The sequence below is a fragment of the Bubalus kerabau genome, chromosome 4, assembly GCF_029407905.1.
Source record: "Bubalus kerabau isolate K-KA32 ecotype Philippines breed swamp buffalo chromosome 4, PCC_UOA_SB_1v2, whole genome shotgun sequence".
NCBI classification, from domain to species: Eukaryota; Metazoa; Chordata; class Mammalia; order Artiodactyla; family Bovidae; genus Bubalus; species Bubalus kerabau.
Genome location: NC_073627.1, coordinates 13,280,935 through 13,302,681, shown reverse-complemented (window position 1 = coordinate 13,302,681; position 21,747 = coordinate 13,280,935). Strand labels below are relative to the sequence as shown.

Genomic DNA, 21,747 nt, shown 5'->3' with positions numbered 1-21,747 from the left:
AGAGTGACTCCTGCACACCGCTTGTGGGCCCTTTCTGAGCCTCTGGGAGGGAATGGTTCCAACCTCAAAAAAGGGGAACCATGCTGAAGACTTGAGAACAAATAGAATGACTGGGTCCCAAGGAACCCAGGACAGGAACTCAGAGCTGGATGAGAGGATGGAGAAGTTGGCAGCAGGGCCAGTGGAGAGGGTGGCATGGAAGGCCAGAGGGCCAAAGGTGGGATTGCTGAGGCGGGGTGGATGGGAGGAGATGGGGACCCTTGCTGCAAGGAGGCGCAGGAGAGTGCCTGGGGAGCCCTGAAGGACTGACTACCGAGACACCATGCACCACTGCCAGTCCCGCTACTTGGCAGGGTCTCTTCAGGGCCTTGGGGTGGCAGGGATGGTGCTGCCTCAGCAGCACCCCCAAGGGCACCCAGGAACTAAGACACCCCTTACCGACTGGACAAGGAGAGGGCATATAGGAATCCCCAGTTCCATCCAGACAAAGTTGAGTCCATAAACCCCGTTTCAGTTTTTTCAGGGTGAAATCTTCCTTTGTGCTCAGCTGGTGAGAAAAGTGTGTGCCACACCTAGGCTGCTGCTGTCTGTGTGCCCGCCCTGGCCACGCCTGCCAGAGGCTGCCACTTTTCTCAGTTCTTAGCAGGGTGAGCCCTTGAAGGATTTATTGCCAGCTGGAACAGACCAGGAAGTACCCTTTCACTCCCACCCCCGGGCCAGTGACCACATGCCATGCCAGGATGGCTCCCACAGGGCTGATTACCGCCTGGCTTTCCTTCCCCCGGGGCCCCTGTGCTAGGTACCAGGACAAACTGCCACTTTCTGCAGCAACTGGCCCAAACATAAATCCAAGAGTCACAGTCACAGGGGACAAAGACCCTAACCAACCTCCTGGGACCACCAGCCTTAGGCAGGGGAAGACAGACGGCACAGCCCTGGGTTCCCAGGCCCAAGGCCCTTCTCACAAAACTAAGATGCCCGTACCTCTGAAACAGCCCTACCTTTGGAGGCGAAAGGCTTCCAGGCAGCAGCTATAGTCTCAGCCAGCCAGAGGAGCCCCAGGGCCAGCCAGAGCCCCTCCAACTCTCCCAGTCCACTTCCTAAAATGTCCAGTGAAAATCTTGAAATCTAGGGTTGACCTGTGCTGTCAGCAATTTGGCTTATTGGGCAAGGGCTTTCAGAGGCTCGGGCAGGCCAGAAGGGCTAGTCATGCCATCTTGACTCTTGGATTTTCCAAGCTTGATTTTAATTCGTGAACTCAGACCCCAAGTGCCAGGTTGGACAGGCACCCTGCCAGCAGCCAGGACTTTGTTCTGGTTCCTCCCCTCGCGAAGGCTAACATGAGGTGGCACCTGTAGGACCTGCATGACGTGTCTCTCAGGTCCCAAGTCTAACCTGATCCTCCTGGTTCCACCCCAAACCCGTTTGTACAGCTCAGTGCTCCTGAGCCTGGCCTCCCCGCCCTTATGAGCCCGCACCTGTAACCCTCTCCACTCCCTCCTGTCCATGGCCCTCAGTCATCCCCTACAGGGACCCTTCTTCCACTGAGGAGCATGGCGATGGGCACCAGGTCAGCGCCTTTCGTGGACTACCCACCAGTTATTGCAGCTTACTAGAATCTTCATACTCAGCACTGTCATGCTTTACAATCCAAGTCCACTTCAGTCTACCACGGCCTCCCTCACCACTGCACCTGGCTCCCATGTCCCACCTGTGTCTCAGCTCACCTGTGTGCAGACCTCTGTGGCCGTAGCACAGCCCTCAGCCCGTGCTGCTGCCCCACAGTAGAAATCTGCAAGTACAGAGGATTCCTGGGTGTTCATGAGCTTGCTGTGAGTACCTCCAGTTGGGTTGAAAAGGAGTTATTCTGAGAATGCGCTTGCTTTTTTTTTTTTTTTCTTCACACCATGTGGAATGCAGCATCTTAGTTCCCTGACAAGAAACCCAATCTGTATCCCCTGAGTGGAAGCCTGGTCTTAGCCATTGGATCACCAGGGAAGTCCAGAGAACTTTTTTTTTTGGAGGGGGATATGCATTTATTTTTAATAAAAAAATTTCCCCCAACAATTGAGGGCCATGACTCATTCTGTCAATTCTCACACGGGTGTGGCTGCCTGGACCTGGGGAAGACTCGAAACTTTCTCAGGACATGTTTCCTGTCCTCCTTCCACAGGGGATGCCAGCCTCCAAACCAAGGTCAGCCTGAGGTGTCTGTATTTCTTCCAACTTCAAGGGCCAAAGCCAGAGAGAGCTCCTCCTAACTAGAGGAGGACCTTCAAATCCTTGAGAAGGTGTCTGAGTTGCCGCATGCCCCTCCTGGAGAGCAGGGGTGACCACGCCAGTGTCACCACACCTGGCATGTCTGGGTCACCTCCTTCAGAGCCATCACCACCTCCGTGCTCTTGTCCTTCATGTCCAGGGCGAGGAGAACTCTCCAGCTTCTTGAGACACAAATGCCACCACATTCTTTGCGAAGACATGGACGAGAGGCTCATCCTTCCCAAGGAGGACTTTCGTGGTCAGCACAGGCTTGCCGATGTCACCAGTCACATTGCTGGGTTCCAGGGAGACCAGGGTACCCATCTTCCCCAACTGGGTCACCACCACCAGGATGTGACTGCTAAACGCTGTGCAGGCCCCCTGGGTGGGTACTCCACACACCACTGCAGTCTTCTCTTTGGATATCACCAATGGTTTACCTTCCATAGCTGAGTCTGCTCAATGGCACCCAGCCACCCGCCACGCTGCCTGCGCTCACCACGCCCAGAGAACTCAAGAGTAGTCTTTATCAAAACACTGATCACTCAGTTGTTTAACCAGTGAGCACCTTCTCTGGGTGTGAGAGACCCCTGGAGGTCATCCTGAGCCTACTGTGCTGGGTTCAGATGCCAGAGCCACAGCTACCAGGTGGGTAGGCTCTGCCCTCCAAGGACACACTCAGTTCAGGGCATTGGCATGAGAGTGACCATGGCTTCATGACCTTTTCCTAGAGTTGCCCTTGAAAGGCCTGTGAGTGGCCTTAGGAAAAAGACACTAGCCTTTCCCTCAGGGCCAAGGCCTGCAGAGGTGTACACTGAACCTGGCCTATGTTCTGGGGGACAGGCTGCACCCCTGCACCTCACCCAGCTATTTACCAGCCCCAGAAACTGGAGACCTGGGGCTATCACCATACCTGGCCTCCCTCCCACTTTTTGGGAAGCCCTCTTCCCTGCTCCTGCACAGGTCAGTGTACAGGTTGATTCATGATGGGTAACTGTGCTTTGAGAAGGTACATCAATGCAGACAGAGCATGAAAGTGTCATGCCCCCGCCCACGCCAGAGCCCCGGTGAGGCCCTGGTCCTCACAGAAGGATGACTTGGCTGTGTCCATCTGGGCTGCAGAACAGTGGCCCTGTCATCACCTGCATCAAGACGTGTCCCAGTTGCCCTTGGTTTTGACCAGGGAGTTCAAATTGAACCACAGTGAGGCTCAACCATCACCAGCAGCTCAGATCCTTGCTGTTCTTCCCTTGGTTCCAGTAGTCTCAACTATTTACCACATGCTATGAGGCCAAGTGGGAGAAGGCAATGGCACCCCACTCCAGTACTCTTGCCTGGAAAATCCCATGGATGGAGGAGCCTGGTGCGCTGCAGTCCATGGGGTCGCTAGGAGTCGGACATGACTGAGTGACTTCACTTTCACTTTTCAGTTTCATGCATTGGAGAAGGAAATGGCAACCCACTCCAGTGTTCTTGCCTGGAGAATCCCAGGGATGGGGAAGCCTGTGGGCTGCCGTCTATGGGGTCGCACAGAGTCGGACATGACTGACGTGACTTAGCAGCAGCAGCAGCATGAGGCCAAGCTCCCTCCAAAGTGTCACCAAGTATATCTTCATTCTGTTAGCTGAAAAAACTATAAAGTCCCCAAATTTAGGTATCTAAACTCAGATTTCATGAGTGCCTCTGAAATCGAGATGTGATACAAAGATCCCTTGTCTCAGGCCCCAAATTGTGGTCTGTAAAACAGTCATGGCAATCACAAAAACGTGGGAAGATTGGGCAGGAGACATGAGGCAGTTCCCACCGGTTCCCAGAGAGTAGAGCAGACCTGTGATGCTTATTATGAGCCGGGCCTGCTGCTCAGCGGGCCAGCACCCAGGCCAGAACACGGAAGTGGGCTGGAAGCTGCAGACACATCATTCACAGCCTTTTGTTTTGGGAGGCCCAGCTCCTGTAAAGTACCCCCCAGGAGGTACAACCACTTCCTCCTGACTCATGCTCTGCTGGCACTGGCGGAGGGGCACAGAGAACCGGGTCTTGACCTTCCGAAATTCATATTCTAGAAGGAATACTGCATAGGATATGAGAACACATGCCCTCAGGAGCAAGGTGTCAACAAACGCAAACTCTCTCAAGTACAAAAACATAATTTTTCTGTTTTACCATTTTTAAAACCAAGATGTTACTATAGCCAACGTGTACATTTAATGTAGCAGTGTCTCCCTCCTGCCAAGTTATTAAATCGATGATGAGTCTTAGTAGGGGTAGCATTTCATAACCGAGGAAGTGAACACAAATGAAGAGTGTCGACGGGGTTGGGGGTTGGGCTTTGAGCCTTTGAGGGCAAGGCGCTGCTCCGTCCAGAATTGCGCCGCCGGACAGAAGCTAACATTCCGGCCACGCATGTTATTTTAAATGCTCTGAAGCCACATTAAAGAAAAAGAAATATGAAATTTTAATATTTTCACTTAACCCAACAAAATATTCCAACGTATCCATACAAAAAGTCATCGAGGAAATATCGTACACTTCTTTCCATCCTCAGTCTGTGTGTTCACTGTGTGTTACTCTCACTCCGGGTCACACTGCCCGGTCGCATTGTAGAGCTCGGTGATACTGGCCGCTAGCCAACCCCGTGGCGGACGGCACAGGTTTACCCGGTCGCCTGAAAGCTTCCCGGAGACCGCTTCGTGGGCGGCAGCCGGTAGGAAGGAAGGGACGTGCCCACAGTGGACGGTGCCGGACCGGAGCCTCTCACCAGGCGAATGGCCCCATTCCGGGCACAGCTCCGGTGGGCCTTGCTGGCTCCTCCATCGCATTCCGCGTGGGGCCGTCCCCGGCCCCCCGCGCGCTGCCCCTGGACCTCGCTCTGCCGCCACCGAGTAGCGCCATGGCCACTCAGGGAGGCTACCCCGGCAACGCCCGCACAAGACACCAGCCGTCACAGCAGGCACCGCACGGGCCTCACGCGCGCCGGAAGCGCGTCAGCCCGGCTTCCGGCCTGCTGAGCCGGGGGGCGGTGTCAGGTGGGGATACGCGGTCCAGTCAGAAAGCAACACGAGGGGTTTCGGAGGCGCAAGCGTGGCTCCGCCCCTCAGCTGAGGAATCCTCCCCACTGCCACGTTCGACAAAGGATCGCGCGGGGAGCGCGCATGTCTTGGCCAATCAGGAGCCGCAGAACCCGGGTCCCCGAAGGTAGCAGCCATTCCAGGCCCGGGGAAGGTGTATGAGAAAACCACCAGTCACAAGTCGAGAGAGAGAAAGTTCTTCTCCAGGAGCCAATGAGATGCCGGTAGAGAGTGCGAGCGCGAGCTCCTCGACCAATCCTGGGCGAGGGCGAGGGAGGTGCTTGTAGCAATTCCGAATCCGGGGCCGTGACTTGTGTGGGCCCCCAATGCGAGTGCAGCGGAGGCGGGCCCCGGACCCCCCCAGGCCAATCGGAGGTGGGCACGGGCGGGCGCGCGCGCGGCGGCCGGACTTATAAGAGCAGCACGGGCGGCGCGCGCTCTCGTGGCCTGCTGTCCTGGCGGCGCCAACTGAAGCGCCGCGTCTGTGCCGACATGCTGCGCCGCGCTCTGCTCTGCCTGGCCCTGACCGCGCTATTCCGCGCGGGTGCCGGCGCCCCCGACGAGGAGGACCACGTCCTGGTGCTCCATAAGGGCAACTTCGACGAGGCGCTGGCGGCCCACAAGTACCTGCTGGTGGAGTTCTGTGAGTGCCTCCAGCTCGTCCATCCGTCCGGGCCGGGCCTCGCGGCTACTCGCGGAATAGAAACGAAGCAGGGACAGAGGAGGGGGCAGGGGCACCGGGGTGGACTGGGGGACGGAGAGGGGCTGGAGGATGGGGAACCTGGGCGCACTTCCCCACGCTTCCTTCCCTGGCCCCGCCAGAGATGAGTTGGAGTCTAAAGGGGTGTCAGCGGGCCACCCCTAGACGCGCTGACTTCTATCCCCTGTAGAGGCCCATCTGTAAGCGGAAACAGCTCACAGACTTGCTGTCAGCGTCCCTACGCTGCCCGCGTCCTGGGGGCATCCCTCGTGCCCAGCTGGACCTTGATGATGACCGAGGGCAGACATCCTGGATGTGCCTTTGTGCCTGACGTCCACATGGCAGGATCCCTCTGTTAGCCTAAGAAAAGTAGGGTCGGCTCTATGAACTGCCACAAATACAAAGGACTGTGCAAGGGGTAGCCTCCGAATTGCTCACCTGGACCAGTTCCCGGAGAGCACTGCCCCTGCCCACACCACCGTTCACCAGGGACAGCTGTCTTCTGATGAACAGTGTTGCCCACCAGAATCCAAAACCTTTGTTTGTGTTCGTAAGTGTATGAGCCCTGACTATCTCAGGTGGAAATCTTAGGCCCAACATAGCCATTAACCTGAGTTGAGAGAGAATCTAAAGAACTTGTGTTAGATGTGAGTCTCTGGCTGGTGTGCACAGATGTGTGTCTCATAATTACGACTCGTCAGTAAATATACAGCAGCCATGGCTTTAGCTTTAGCTTCTTAATTTCTCTGGTTCCGAAAGGGAAATTCCAGGACCCGACTGCATTAACTGCTTACAGGTAGTAGGAAGTTATTAACCACTGAAGATGAGGGAGAGTAGGAACAGTGGTTTGTCTTTCGTGCCCCCTGTCCAATACTGCTCAAGAGCATCCACAGCCCCAGCATTCAGAGAGGTTATCCTGGTGCAGAAATAAAGATTTCATGGCGGGCGGTACCAAAGGAAAAGGGAAGGGAGGCAGTGGAGTGGGTCGGTGCTGCTTTCTAGGTCTTGCTTTCTCTCCCAGACGCCCCATGGTGCGGCCACTGCAAGGCTCTGGCCCCGGAGTATGCCAAAGCAGCTGGGAAGCTGAAGGCAGAAGGTTCTGAGATCAGACTGGCCAAGGTGGATGCCACTGAAGAGTCTGACCTGGCCCAGCAGTATGGTGTCCGAGGCTACCCCACCATCAAGTTCTTCAAGAATGGAGACACAGCTTCCCCCAAAGAGTACACAGGTGCGAACGCGGCGCTGTCCTTTCCTTGCCGGTAGACAGGGTCTTGGAAGATAACAGGCACAGAGGAGAAGTTGTTCTCCGACTGGGTTCTAGAGTCTAGTTCAGCCTCAGGGTTGGTGAGGAACGTTCTCTCAAGTGGAGAGGGTCATCCCACAAGGTGGCTAGCCGGCTGAAGCTTGTCCTCAGGTTGACCAGTATGGGGGTGGGGGTAGGCTGAGCAAGTGGAACAACACGTTTCAGCCTTTGCTCACTCTCTCGTGTGCCTGCCACCAGGGCAGGTGTGAGGGCCTTTCACAGAGGAGGGGCAGACAGAGATCAGCGGGTACCAAGCTGGGGCTTGTGGCGGTTGTGGTAGAGCTCAAATCCAAGCCCAGCTGCACCGGCCCCTCCCTCAGTTGCTGCTCAGCCGCCTCCTCTCTGTAGCCCAGTCGGTACCGGTGACAAAAGGGGAATCTTTGTCTGTGAAACTGGTTCTGTGGCTTATCCGCACAAATCCTTTAGAGCAGCCCGTCTTGTTCATTCTGACATCAGCTCTGATCTCAGTAGGCTGCTCTTCTGTTGCTCCCACTTTTACTTGTGTTCACTTTTGGAATGGGAGTGCCATATGCAGAGTTACCACAATCCTGTCACTAACACTGAGGTCTTGTAGATGAGAAAACCCTTTCTGACTCCCCCTGTAACTGATAGCACAGCTTTTATTAATTCTAGGCAGAGTCCTTTTAAATGTGAGATTTAGCGACCCTATTCCAGGTCAGACTATGTAGTCACACAAGGGGATAAAGGGCAACTGGTCTCAGTCTTGGGAGGAGCAGATTTTTTCCTTCTTGCTTGATCTGCCGTGATGGTGTACATGGGCTGATCTCTTCCTCCTGCCAGTCCAGGAGGTGTGTAGGTTGAGGACACCTGACCAGTCTGGGTGCACGAGGCAGCAGAGCCCAACCTGCTTTTTCAGGGGAAAGCTGGTCTCGAGGCTGTCTTGCTAAGCAGCCCTTTCTTCCAACCCTACCACATCGCTAAATAAGACGAAGCCTGGTGTGAGACCACTTGGGGGAAAGTACTCATGTGTTTAGTGAATTTAAATATCAAGGAAAATTTATAAGATGCAAAAGTGTTAGAGGGAAAAAAAAAGGTGATTTATGATCTGTTATCCAGAGGTCACTGCTGCCTTCCCCTTCTTTAAACACATCCACAGTTTCCCATATACACATACAAGCCTTTTTAACCTTGGAATTCGGGTAGGTATGTAGACAAGATTCCTTTCCTTATGGCAAGGTGATGTTTTGCTCTGGTTTTGGCAGAGAGCTTGGATAAGGATAGGTGGGGAGGGTGGGTGCATCCCTGATATCAAGTGGACCCTGCCTGTGTTTGGGCGCAGCTGGCCGAGAAGCGGATGATATCGTGAACTGGCTGAAGAAGCGCACGGGCCCCGCTGCCAGCACGCTGTCCGACGGGGCTGCTGCAGAGGCCTTGGTGGAGTCCAGTGAGGTGGCCGTCATTGGCTTCTTCAAGGTAGAGGCTCATTAACTTCACCCTGGGTCTTCCTCCCACCTGCCGTGACCTGGGCACTGTGGTGTCCCCCATTGCTGACCAGGGCAGGGGTCCTCAGTGTTGGGACGGTGGCCACCTCTGCTTCTTCTCTCCAGGACGTGGAGTCGGACTCCGCAAAGCAGTTCTTGTTGGCAGCAGAGGCCATTGATGACATCCCCTTTGGGATCACATCTAACAGCGATGTGTTCTCCAAATACCAGCTGGACAAGGATGGGGTTGTCCTCTTTAAGAAGGTGAGTGCACTCCCCCCTCCCCGGGGTGGGGAGTTGAAGTTCCGGGCCTTTGAGGACCTTGCCCAGGTGGCGCTGGCTGCTGGACTGCAGCCCGCCTGTTATCAGGGCCCGTTTTGCAATGTCAGGTAGTAGGAGCCTCTTAGACTGTGGCCTTCAGCCCTTCTGCTGTGGGCCCTATGTCCAGCTTCTGTGTTGGCCCCATTGTGATGTTTTATGCAAGCCAAGTAGCTTCAGAGAATTAGCTTTTTAAAGGAAAGCTGCGGTGAGACAGACGTGATAAAGTTTAGTGTTTTAAGCACTTGGAAGTTTTCAGTGGCATTAATTACATTCGTGGTAACGTGCAGCTGTCACTTCTGTCTGTTTCCACGGTGGGGTATTAGTGGCATGTGTTTCCACTCTGTTGCAAAGCTGGGCCTTTGGGCTCCTGCAGGCTCCCCTGGCCCCATGTCTGTTATGCTTGGTCATGAAGGGGCCGTGTGTCTCTTGATTTCTCTGCACTCTTGCTAGGACACAGCTGGGATTGGTGTTTGTGCACAGCAGTTGGTGGGTGATCGGGGTCTCTTTTTTATCTTAGCCACCAGATAGCGGGTCTGGGGCTGGCCGAGCATGCATGTCCCTGAATTGGGTAAGAGTGGAGGAGGAGGGAAGGCTATGCCGGGGGAGCTGGCACTGGAGCTGCATCTTCAGGGAGAGGGGCTAGGCCTTGGACTCCTGTCCTGTTTTGTTCCCAGGGTTAGAAGGTAGTTGTAGCATTACAGCAAAGTGGTAAACTGAGTGATCAGAAAGGACACAGTGTTCGGGGGGCCCAGCCTCCCCACTGCGTGCACTCCTGGGTGGGGCACTGCTGAGCCTCTAGCATCTGGGGCTAGGGAGGGCAGCCCTCCCAGGTGCACTGTGTTCTGGGGTAGCTTTCTTTCAGCTATTTCTGAAGTCCTTTCCTCTTCCTCAAAACAAGAGGTGTTACATACGTTCTCTTTACTCAGTAGCCATCTTCACCCCATCCCTTAAAGGGAACAGAATTGCTAAATTAGTTGTCTTCTCAAAGGTACCCAGGAAACTGTTACTAACAGCTGATTAGGAGAAGACCCAGCCAAGTTGGATGGAGTTGAGTGGAATGAAGGTCCTGGGGGCCTTGAATAGAAAGTCTTGGGTGCGTCCCGCAGTCCTGGGTGAAGGATGGGGAGATTCAGGCCTGTGGCGCTTGCAAACCCCTTTTCATCAGCTTGATCCACACCGTCCTTTTCTATTACTCTTGAGATCTGGAGTGGCACTTGTCACACTGGATTGATGCTGGTTCTGGTGATCACATGTCCTTGAAGGTTAAGAAGGATGATTCTTTGTTCTACAAAGACTAGTCATGGTTGCTCATCTCTTCTCGGCCTCAAGTCTCTGGTATCTACGCGGGGAGAAGGGGAACAGTGAGGGGGGCTTCCCTCTTCCACTTGCTGGCTTCTGGCAGCCATGCTGGAATGTCATGCTGCCTTGGGCAGTTGTGAGGCTGGCAGAGCCCACGGGCTTTGTGCTGAGGAGTCAGTTGGGGTCACAACTGCAGTCGGGCAGACAGCTCTACGGATGAGAGGAAGAAGGTGCAGATTCCCCCCGGCCCACTGTCCCCATTCTCCGCCTTTACTTGTCGCTTCAGGCTGTTTGCCAAGTTCCTCAGTGTGAGCAGGGTCTTCTGTTTGGGCAACCTTGAGAGAGGGGGCTCCCAGGAATGGCCAGCTGCCACTTGCAACTCTGAGTCCGAGTCCCAGCTTGGGTCTGCTTGGACCACTGGCTTGAGAGCTGATCGTCCTGTGTCTTTGTTTGGTGTTTACTTTGTTTTTTTCTTTCATCTTAGAATCCAGGGGCTTAAGAGTGGGAGTGGGGCCTTATTTTTGTGACATTTTCATTGCAGCCTGGGGGGGTGGCTTCTGCCCAGGGCCCCAAGACCTCCCGTGGCTGTCCCCAGATACATAAGGGCTGTTTGTTTTTCACCAAAGGAGACACTGAACACAGTGTAACGTGGCACCACTACCTCGACCAAGGTTGTGTCCCAGTAGAGACACGGCGGTTTTGGGGGAGCGGGAATGGCTGTCTGCCTCTTAACGGGAGATCTGCTTTATGCCTGATGGAACCTGGCCGTGGCCAGCCTCTTGCCTCCATGTCCTTCTTGTCTCTCTGCACCTTCCCATCATGGGTGTGGGGAAGGCAGAGCCGGCTTCAGCTAGTGGGGTGGGAATGGGAAGTGGCTAGTTACTTTGGGAAAATGCAGAGGGAAATGGCCGGGCAGGAAAGGTGAGTGGTTTCTCCCTGTAGGTCCCATCTGAGTTCACAGAGGTGACCGGAGGCTCACTGACCAGCCGCATAGGCTGAGGCACCGCTCGGCCTCCTCGCAGGGAGCTGTGTCTGCCCACCCATCCGGAGCTGGGGCCACACCTCTCAGCTCTGAGGCCGCAGCCTTCGCTTTTCGTGGCTCCACTACTTTGAAACTCTTTTTTAATAGATTATTGGAGCTCCCAAAGACCCTTTTTTTTGGTGTGGAATACCTACCCATTTTTATTGTGTTAGACATGTTAGAACTGAGAAATTAAAAAAAAAAACCCTGTTCATTCTATTGGAGAAGGAAATGGCAACCCACTCTAGTATTCTTGCTTGGGAAATCCTATGGACAGAGGAGCCTGGTGGGCTACAGCCCAAGGAGCTGCAAAAGAGTTGGACACAAATTAGAAGCTAAAGAACCACACAGTAAGCCCTGGACTAAACCTGTTAGGGTCTGTCCCATTAGCCCATATTTTGTGTATGATCCTTGTATTGCAGGATATTTGCACAGGGTGAAATGTTACAAATAGAATTTCTCAGTTTTCAAAAGAGAAAAAAGCAGTTTTTAAAATCATTTGCAATTTCTTTATGAATAAAAGACAGAAAATAAAAAAATAAAAAAAAACCCTGTTCATTCTAAAACAACAATAATACATATTACATGTTATCAAAAGAGATGTTTTGGGGGGGAATTCCCTGATGGTCCAATGGTTAGGAGTCCATCTGGGATTCAGTCCCTGGTCGGGGAACTGAGATCCCACAAGCTGCATGGTGTGGCCAAAAAACATAAATAAACAAACATTTTTATGAAAATTTTTTCCCAGTGTTTTCGTGGTCAGAGTGGTGGTTTAGATTTCTAGCGGTCTCTAATGTCTGTCCGAACAGAAGACAGCTGGGTTTTCCTGTTTGCCTTCGGTCTGACGCAGTGTCACACGCCGTACTGCATACTCGGGGGGAATGCGTGACAGGGCACCTGCCATCTGAGCGTGGTTGTGAAAATTGGTCTGACCTTGCGGCCGTCCTGGAAGGGCCTTGGGTCCACAGGGGTGAGGCCCACATTTGGAGGGCCGCAGTTTTAGGGACTTGGCAATGAGGGTGTCCCCTGGCACCCCACCCAGGACATGGGGCTCTGATGGCTTGTCAGGACCGTGCCGGGCAGGGTCTGAGCCAGCTGCTGCGGTCTCAGCCTGCGGGAGGCTGCCTGCCGGTGTTCGTGGGAGCCTTGTGCACTGCTGGTGACCTCTCTGTGGCTAGTGCCCAGAGGGTGTGTCCGGCAGCCATCAGCTGGTTTGCTTTGGATGGAGACGTGTGTCCTGCCGGCCCCGCCCCCCAACTGCTGTCACAACCCAGACAGGAAACTGAGGCTGTAGACTGCCTTCCTGGCCATGGTCAGCTGGCCAGGGCCACAGGGGGCTTTGTGGAGAGCCTTGGCACCCACGCCTTTCTCTGTCCACAGTTTGATGAAGGCCGGAACAACTTTGAGGGGGAGGTCACCAAGGAGAAGCTTCTGGACTTCATCAAGCACAACCAGTTGCCCCTGGTCATCGAGTTCACCGAGCAGGTGTGTCTGTGTTGCTGATCTTGCCCCAGGTGGGGAGGGTCCTGATGTTTGGTCCTGGGGACCCTGACTTACAGAGACCAGGTGTGTGGTGGCCTTGGGGCCAAGGAGAGAATAGCCCGTGTCGATAGCGTGGTTTGTGTCTCAGACCAAGTAACCTGTGTTTCCAACGCAGACAGCCCCGAAGATCTTCGGAGGGGAAATCAAGACTCACATCCTGCTGTTCCTGCCGAAAAGCGTGTCTGACTATGAGGGCAAGCTGAGCAACTTCAAAAAAGCGGCTGAGAGCTTCAAGGGCAAGGTGTGTGCTCCCTGTGGCTCGCAAGCCGCTCGGCACCCCTGGATCAAAGGCTGATCAAAGGGTTCCTCCTGCCTTGGGACAGCCTTTTTAGTGTGGGGTCCCAGTTGTTGGGGAGTGGGCAGCAGGGAAGTCTAGGGAGCCCTCATTGTGCAGTGCCATCAACGTGCCTTTTCTCTCCCAAGATCCTGTTTATCTTCATCGACAGCGACCACACTGACAACCAGCGCATCCTGGAATTCTTCGGCCTAAAGAAAGAGGAGTGCCCGGCCGTGCGCCTCATCACGCTGGAGGAGGAGATGACCAAATATAAGCCAGAGTCAGATGAGCTGACGGCAGAGAAGATCACCGAGTTCTGCCACCGCTTCCTGGAGGGCAAGATTAAGGTGCGGACCTTGTCTGGGGTTGGGGTGCTGAGGATCCTTGGGGTGCACAGAGCAACTAGGTGGCAGAGAGGTCCCCAGGCAACTGTGTGTGCCTGACTCTTCTCTACTCACCCTCTAGCCCCACCTGATGAGCCAGGAGCTGCCTGACGACTGGGACAAGCAGCCTGTCAAAGTGCTGGTTGGGAAGAACTTTGAAGAGGTCGCTTTTGATGAGAAAAAGAACGTCTTTGTAGAGTTCTGTAAGTGAAGCCCTCCACGCCTCTGGGCTTGCTGGGGCGGGGTACTTCCCAGCCCAGCGAGACGCAGAACGGCTTTCTTTCAGATGCCCCGTGGTGCGGTCACTGCAAGCAGCTGGCCCCCATCTGGGATAAGCTGGGAGAGACGTACAAGGACCACGAGAACATAGTCATCGCCAAGATGGACTCCACGGCCAACGAGGTGGAGGCGGTGAAAGTGCACAGCTTCCCCACGCTCAAGTTCTTCCCCGCCAGCGCCGACAGGACGGTGCGCCCGCCACTGAGGGGAGTGCGGAGGAGGTGGGGGGCTGTCGGGGGGACCGCATCTCACACTTCATCCCCCCTTCTTACAGGTCATCGACTACAACGGGGAGCGGACACTGGATGGTTTTAAGAAGTTCCTGGAGAGTGGTGGCCAGGATGGGGCCGGAGATGATGACGTAAGTCGTCACTGGACCTGGCGGCTGTGGCGCGTGCTGCCACGCAGTGCTGCGCGGGGTGGGGGTGAGGTTGGAAGGGTCTTTAGGCGCCACTGTTTGCTCAGGAACCTTCGCAGGCACATCCAGCATGTTCTCTATCAGCTGAGGTGCTCTGCCCGGCGTGAGCTCGGTCCTCTCTACATCTGCTGGGGGGAGTGGAGGGGATAGCAGAAGTGCGCCTGGGCCAAGAGGGTGGGGCTGGGTCGGGTGGTGGAGGGAATGGTCAGTTCAGGCCACAGGGTCTGCCCGGAAGTGCAGGGATGTGGGACGAGGGGCAGACCCGGCTGCAGGGCACAGTGTGGGCAGTGAGGACCGCCAGGGCCGCGTGCGCTGCTGTGATTGGTGGGCTGTCACCAGCCCCTTGAACTCCAGGACTTGAGGGGTGGACATGACACACCAGTGGCTCCCTGCTCAGTCTTCATACTTGTGCCATGGACGGAGTAGGTCCAAGCACTCACCCGCTTGACAGCATGGGGTGAACTCCCAGAGCACCAGTTCTCCTTCCACCCTATATTGTGGGCAGGAGCCCCCATGCCTCGTCCGGAAGCCACCCCACACATCTACGCATCTGCTCATAGAGACCAAAGTTGGCTGCTTGTGTCTGAGCGCCACACTGGTCCCTAGTCCTTGGCATGGGCATGGAGGCCTCAGCAAGCTGGCCCAGCCTGGATTTCTCACAACCCTTCCTTTCCATCATATGTCCCAGGATCTAGAAGATCTTGAAGAAGCAGAAGAGCCTGATCTGGAGGAAGATGATGATCAAAAAGCTGTGAAAGATGAACTGTAACGCAGAGAGCCAGACCTGGGCACCAAACCCGGCACCTCCCAGTGGGCTGCACACCCAGCAGCACAGCCTCCAGACGCCCGCAGACCTTCCCGGCGAGGGAGCGTCGATCGGAAATGCAGGGAACTTTTCTGAAGCCACACTTCACTCTACCACACGTGCAAATCTAAACCCGTCTTCCTTTGCTTTTCAACTTTTGGAAAAGGGTTTATTTCCAGGCCAGCCCAGCCCAGCCCATCTTGGTGGGCCTTTTTTTTTAAATCGTGATGTACTTTTTTTGTACATGGTTTTGTCCAGAGTGCTCGCTAAAATGTTTTGGACTCTCACGCTGGCAATGTCTCTCATTCCTGTTAGGTTTATACTATCACTTTAAAAAAATCCCGTCTGTGGGATTTTTAGACATTTTTGGACGTCAGGGTGTGTGCTCCACCTTGGCCAGGCCTCCCTGGGACTCCTGCCCTCTGTGGGGCAGAACCAGGCAAGGCTGGACGGGTCCCTCACCTCATGCGGTATTGCCATGGTGGGGCATGGCTCCTGCATCATTTGATTAAATGGAGACTTTCCGGGCTCTGTCACAGGCCGCTCCCCCACCATGAGTGGAGGGTGTGGCTGGGCCCAGGACAAGCCCAGCAGCCCCCTCCCCCAAGCCAGGGTCCTTATTGCTCTGTGCTGTCCAGGGTGGCCTGAGGCCTGCGCCAGGCAGAACCGGGACCCTTCGTTTCCAGGCTGGGAGACAGCCAAGGATGCTTGAGCTGAATCACATGTTGACAGTTCTTCAGGCATTTCTACCACAATATTGGAATTGGACACATTGGCCAAATAAAGTTAAAATTTTCTGCCTTTTGTCGTCTCTGCCTTACAACTTCTAGGCACAGGGATGGGGGTTGGAATTCCGACATTCTAGGGAGAGGAGGTGAGCTTGGGGCTGCTGTTATTGAGCCATCTTTTTTTTTTGGAGCGTGGCAGACACCCAGAAGCATGTACACATCCCATGGGCGTGGAGCTGTCACTGCGTGGAGCTGATACCACGAATCACCTAGTGCACGTGGTCGGGGTAGGGGGAGGGCTGCCTCCTGGCCCTGCTCCTATGCTGTCCAGCTGGGGGTCTGCAGCTTTACCTGCTGTGGGCACCCAATGGTCACAGCATGGATTCTGCCAACATGCCATGTCAGGGCACGACAGCAAGGGGAGCACAGGTCTGTTGTGCAAGAGTATCCCCAGCCCCTGCAGCCTAGAACCACTGCAGCTTTGGATGAGAAATTGGGGGCATTCAGACTTCAAGATGGCTGTACTCAGAGACTTCCCTGGTGGTCCAGTGGCTAAGACTCCGAGCTCCCAATGCAGGCAGCCTGGGTTTGATCCCTGGGGAGGGAACTAGAGCCCACAAGCCACAACTAAGAGATCCTGCCTGCTCCAACTAGGATCCAGCACAGCTGGAATAAATAAAAATAATTTTTAAGTGCTGTGCTCATCACTAGATCTTTGTGTAAAAAAGAATCTGATGTTAAGAGAGCCAATCTCTTAGTTTTTAAAATGTAATTTGACTCCTTAGAGTCTCTGCTCATGCATAGTTTGTATAAGGAAAAGTAGTTCAGCTGACCTTTCCTTCCCCCTGCCTCCCCAGACTAAAAAACCAAAACTCAAAAACCGTGACTCAAAGCTGTCATCCTGGCTACAGTGGCTGATGGCACCTGAACCTGGACTGGGGACACCTCTTGGGCCTTGGGGTTCCATGAGGGCTCTGAGTGGGACATCCACAGGGGCCAGTGGGGCTCAGGTGGGCATCAGTCCCCAGCCAGGGCACCCCTGCCCAGGGCAGGGTTTCCTGTCTGTTCTGTGCACGTCTGTAGGCACAGTGGGACACTGATGTCATTCTTGGAGGGAACAGGGGTGGAGACCCAGCCCACTTTGGGAGGTCAAGAACAGCAAATGTGGCTAGGTCTCCAAGGAGCCCAGGCTGTCATTCCATATGTTCCATCAGTCCCTCCAATGCGCTGCCCGAGTAGGAAGGATGCGTGCCTTACGCGATTTGCAGCCTCTAGTTCTGATGCTGCCAGGGCCTTGGAGATGGCTGGAGCATATCTGGCAGATGTGACTGTGAGACTTGCTATGAATGTGGTTCCCTCGGTGGTCTCAGTCTGTGGGGAGGTGTGTGTGTGTTATTTCCCCCATGACCACAGCTACGTTCCAGCCAGAGGCCTGTGTGTCTGTGCCCTCAAACCCCAGGGCTGCTCCCTTCTCCCATCTGGGCATGTGTTCAGCTGGTGTTCAGCAACAACCTGGCATTAGCACCTTGGGCAGCAGCAGCTAAGCCCCAGCTTGTCCACACACTCCCGTCATCTGAGTACTGCTCCCCAGCTCAGCCCACAGCGGGGCTCCCTTCCCTGGTTCTCAGGTGGCCTGTGCTGGGGCTGTTCCAGGGCCTGTGTGCATTGTGCCTCCGTCCGGTCCTGCTGACATGGTGAAACATGTATTCGCGAAGTAGTGAGCTTGGGCACTTGAAGGCTCCGTGGGAGATTTCCGGGGAGATTTTCCTCTCTCAAAATGGGAGAGGATTCCCAGAGGTACATGTGTGGATTCCGGAGAAGGGGATCCAGGATGGGCCGAGAGCAGGGCTGTCCGGAGTCCCAGCTGCGAGGGGTGGGCTATGCCCAGTGATGGACGCTGGTGACCCCGCTGAGCAGCTCCGCAGAGCCTGGCCCTCCGCGCAGAAAGTTTGGGAGCAGGCACCGCTGCCCAGAGCACGTCGTCATGTCATGTGCTCCTAGCAGGGGGAGTGAGTCACCGATACCTTTCCCCTTTTGCCCAGGCAGCTGATTAGCACATTCCTGGGTCTGGGATTGCTGGGAGGTGGCAGTTGGGAGTCCCAGACCAGGCAGGGCTGGTGGATTAGCAAGGTAACTTTGTGGGCTCTGGGGTAGGCAGTCAGGGCTTAACAGCCTAGGGCGTCCCAATCTCTCTCTTCCTCTCTCCAGGTGGCAGGAAGTGGTTGGCCTGGAACCTAAAAAACAGCTGCTGGGCCTGTGTACTGGACCCTGAAGGTCTGACTTCGGCATCTGCCAAGAGGCAGCCGAGTGGGCCCGCCCAGACTCCCCTCCAGGCCCCTGGCTTGTTTCCTACTGGAGGCAGACCTCTGCTAGTTGAGTTTCCTAGGACTTTTCAAAGTGAGCGTTTTCCATTAACTGTTTCGGTTTAAATCAGTTCTCCTGAAAGCAGAATGTTCAAGTTGTGCAAACCAGGTCACTTGACAAGTTCACACGGGCAGAGGCTCAGGGACAAAGCTGTGTAAATACAGGTTTGGTGGTGGTATGGCTGTGTGAATAGCAGGTTAGACTGCTCATGGCTGGCTTCTGCCAAAGTTGCTACAGGCTGTGTCCATGGCTTTGAGGACATGTTTCCCAAGTTGTCACCGGAATGCCTTTCAGGCATCTGTCCCTTCTCTGATCCAAATATCCAAACAGAAACCCCAAAGCCCAGATCCTGAGCTCTCTCAGCTCACCTCTAGCAGGATAGAGTGGGAGGGTCCTTCTTGGGGTCACTAGTAGGCCCACCCTGATGGTTTGCCTTATCTGGCCTGAGGCCTGTCACTGGCGGGGAAAAACCAGGCTGTTGGTGGCAGCTTCTTCATCCAGAGTTCTTTCATTTGATCCTCTGAGCAGGGCAGGCAGACAGAACTTTCCACAACAGCAGAAAAGGCAATCTTCACATCAAAGGAAAGTTCTGTCTCTGTGTACAGCATGGTACTTTGTCTCTGGGCTTCGTGTAAACCGCTGATAGAAACTGTAGCTGCTCGTAAGTGACACAAGTGACCGAGAATTAGTATCGCCCAGCACAACACTCTGAGCCCAAAATACAGGAGCCCTGGGAACCACCCCTCCCCTGGGGCCCCGCAGGGCCTGGGCCGGGTGGAGTTTCTCAGGGAACGTCAGCGGCAGAGGCAGGAGGAGAAACCCCATCAGGGCAGTGCAGTTTTCTGCAGCCTTTGGCCCAGGGCTTTGCACCTGGAGTGTTGATGAATTTGTTGATTTTGTTGGAACAAGATCAACATGGTGGTGCAAGGGCTTCTCATAACCAAGTTCCTGCCCCCCACCACAGACTGCTGGCCCATCTCCAGCATCCAGGTCTTTAGTGACTGCCTGGAGGATCTTGCCAGCATTAGGGGCCAAACTGCGCCCCTCAATATTTATACGCTGAAGTGTTAACTCCCAGTACTCCAGCATGTAACCTTATTTGGAAATGGAGTCGCCGCAGATGTAACAGGTTAAGATGAGGTCAAACTGGAGTAGGGTGGGCCCTACTCCCTGGACACCAGGAGGCTGGTGCCCTTATTAAAAGGAGAAATTTGGACTTCCCTGGTGGCCCAGTGGTTAAGAAACTGCCTCCCAATGCAGGAGACACAGGTTCAACCTCTGCTCTGGGAAGATTTCACATGCAGAGGGGCAAATAAGCCCCGTGAGCCACAACTATCAAGCCCATGTGTTCTAGAGCCCATTGTCTACAACAAGAAGCCTCTGCAATGAGAAGCCTGTCCACCACAATGAACAGTAGCCGTCGCTCACTGCAACTAGAGAAAGCCAGCGAGCAGCAACAGAGACCCAGTGACGCCAAAAATAAATAAATAAAACTTAAAAATAATTTATTTTTAATAATATTTGGTTGCACCGGGTCTTCGTTGTGGCACGTGGTATTTCTATTTCCTTGCAGCATGCAGGATCTTTCCTCGCGGCATGTGGGATCTAGTTCTCTGACCAGGGATAAACCCAGCCACCTGCACTGGGAGCAGGGAGTCTTAGCCACGGGACCACCAGGGAAGTTCTGCACTTTGATTCTAATCTGGGAGGTTTCCAAGCAGAAGGGCAGTGCCACTGAAGCCCTCGTTTTGGGAACACTGCCCTGAGGGTGATACAAGCCATGATAGAAAGTGACAAATGACAGGGAGATGGGTTGGGCTGGGCCTTCTTCTGTACAGCTTCTCCTGTGCTTCCTTAGGTGTGGGGAAGCATCCCCTTGCCTTCCCAGTTGGGCAGAGGTAGCTGTGCTTACCACGTATCATGCCCTTCTCCCCAAGTTCTCCATACGGAGGGAGACCCTGGTCCTCAGTGAGCTTGGTTATCTGTCCGCCTTGCTTATGGGCCTTGCCTTTCTAGTGCTTCTCCTGTCCTCTGTCAAGCACCTTCGAGGTCCAGTTGTGGGGCAGGGAGCAGTGGCCAGGAAGGATCTGACCCCTTTGGCCAGGCACAGCGACAGGTGGGCTGAAAGATGAACCACTAAACATGATCCTGAGGGCAGGGCTGGAGCGGCTCAGTTTCAGCCCCTCGGGTGCGAGCATGACTACGCAGCTTTATATAGCTCTGCCGGCCCTATATAAGAAGGTGCCCTGGCCAACGGGAGCACGGAGAGCACTGTGGCGGCGGTGCTGGAGGTCACCGTCAGTCAGAAGAGCCTGCACACAGTTCGGGTCCGTGCACCTTCCTTCCCTGAGCAGGAGGGTCCCCACAGGGGTGGCCCAAACCATAGCTGCCAGGATGCCCAGCAGAACAGCTCGCTATGCCCGCTACAGCCCAAGGCAGCGGCGCCGGAAGCTCCTGGCTGATCGGAGCGTGCACTTCCCTAATGACGTCCTGTTCTTGGACCACATCCGCCAGGGCGACCTGGAGCAGGTGGGGCGCTTCATCCGGACTCGGAAAGTCTCCCTGGACACCATCTACCCCTCGGGTGAGTGCCTGCGGGGCCAGTGAGGCTCTGTGGGGTGGCAGGGGAAGGCCTGAGCCTTGACCTCTCCTGTCCTGTCCAGGCCTGGCTGCCCTTCATGAAGCGGTGCTTTCTGGAAACCTTGAGTGTGTGAAGCTGCTAGTCAAATATGGGGCAGACATTCATCAGCGAGATGAGACAGGCTGGACACCCCTGCACATCGCCTGCAGTGACGGATACCCTGATATAGCCAGGTGAGAGGGTGGCCTCCAGGATGTAGTCCCCCAAAAGGTGGCCCTGCTAGTGTAGCTAAAAACTCTAAGGGCTTCTGGAATTTCCTTTCTGTCCTGTTGCCTCCCAAGAGCAAACTGCAAAAGTTAGCGAAACTTCCAAAGGGTCGGTTTCTTTCTCCTCACCTCACCTGGAAAGAGAAAAAACAGGTAGATCTCAGAACCGCAGGCTGCTACCTTCAGGCAGGGGTGAGCATTCTCCGGGCCACATTCTCTCCTCAACCAGGGCTGCCCTTTGCACCCAGGTACCTCATTTCCCTGGGGGCAGACAGAGAAGCCGCGAACGACGATGGGGATCTGCCTTCAGACCTCATTGACCCGGAATTCAAGGACTTGGTGGAGCTATTCAAAGGGACTAAGATGGACTGAGACCAGCCCTGCCCTCCCAGGGCGCTAGCCCTGCCTGGAGAAGTCAGGTGCCCATCTCCCCCGGATGCCAGGAATGCCCCAGCAGCGGGGCTATGGGCCGGCCAGACTGGCCAGGACCCCACACCTGGGCAAAACCCCTCCCCTCTCCCAACCCCGCGGCCTGGCTTTTCCTTCGGGTGAAAAAAAATTTTTTTATTGCTATACTTTTTACTTTTTCAATAAACGTGGTTCCTAAGCCCGTGGTGATGGCCTGATTACTAGGGACCGTCCTGTCCCAGTCTTTCGGCTCCGTTTGCTCTGGTGGTCAGCGGCCAACCGC

General features: G+C 54.9%; 2 protein-coding genes and 1 pseudogene across 3 annotated transcripts; 2 read left to right on the top strand and 1 right to left on the bottom strand.

Annotated features, from left to right (window-relative positions):
- Nucleotides 1–23: 23 nt before the first annotated feature.
- LOC129648763 (proteasome assembly chaperone 3-like) lies at nt 24–5,461 on the bottom strand (annotated as a pseudogene).
- A 290-nt stretch (nt 5,462–5,751) lies between these two features.
- P4HB (prolyl 4-hydroxylase subunit beta) lies at nt 5,752–15,918 on the top strand. Its single transcript, XM_055575381.1, has 11 exons — nt 5,752–5,970; nt 7,049–7,255; nt 8,631–8,764; nt 8,899–9,036; nt 12,794–12,898; nt 13,071–13,196; nt 13,379–13,579; nt 13,698–13,818; nt 13,902–14,083; nt 14,169–14,255; nt 15,001–15,918. The coding sequence occupies exons 1-11, from the start codon at nt 5,820–5,822 to the stop codon at nt 15,079–15,081; spliced, it is 1,533 nt and encodes a 510-aa protein (XP_055431356.1). The 5' UTR covers nt 5,752–5,819; the 3' UTR covers nt 15,082–15,918.
- Nucleotides 15,919–20,454: 4,536 nt separating this feature from the next.
- On the top strand, nt 20,455–21,663 carry PPP1R27 (protein phosphatase 1 regulatory subunit 27). Of its 2 annotated transcripts, none has more exons than XM_055575379.1 (3): nt 20,455–20,793; nt 20,873–21,023; nt 21,286–21,421. In XM_055575379.1, exons 1-3 carry the CDS (start codon nt 20,604–20,606, stop codon nt 21,374–21,376), a joined length of 432 nt encoding a protein of 143 aa, XP_055431354.1. In that variant the 5' UTR covers nt 20,455–20,603; the 3' UTR covers nt 21,377–21,421. The 2 variants fall into 2 exon arrangements, with proteins under 2 accessions (XP_055431354.1, XP_055431353.1); XM_055575378.1 differs by having other exon boundaries at nt 20,456–20,793; nt 21,305–21,663.
- Nucleotides 21,664–21,747: the final 84 nt, after the last annotated feature.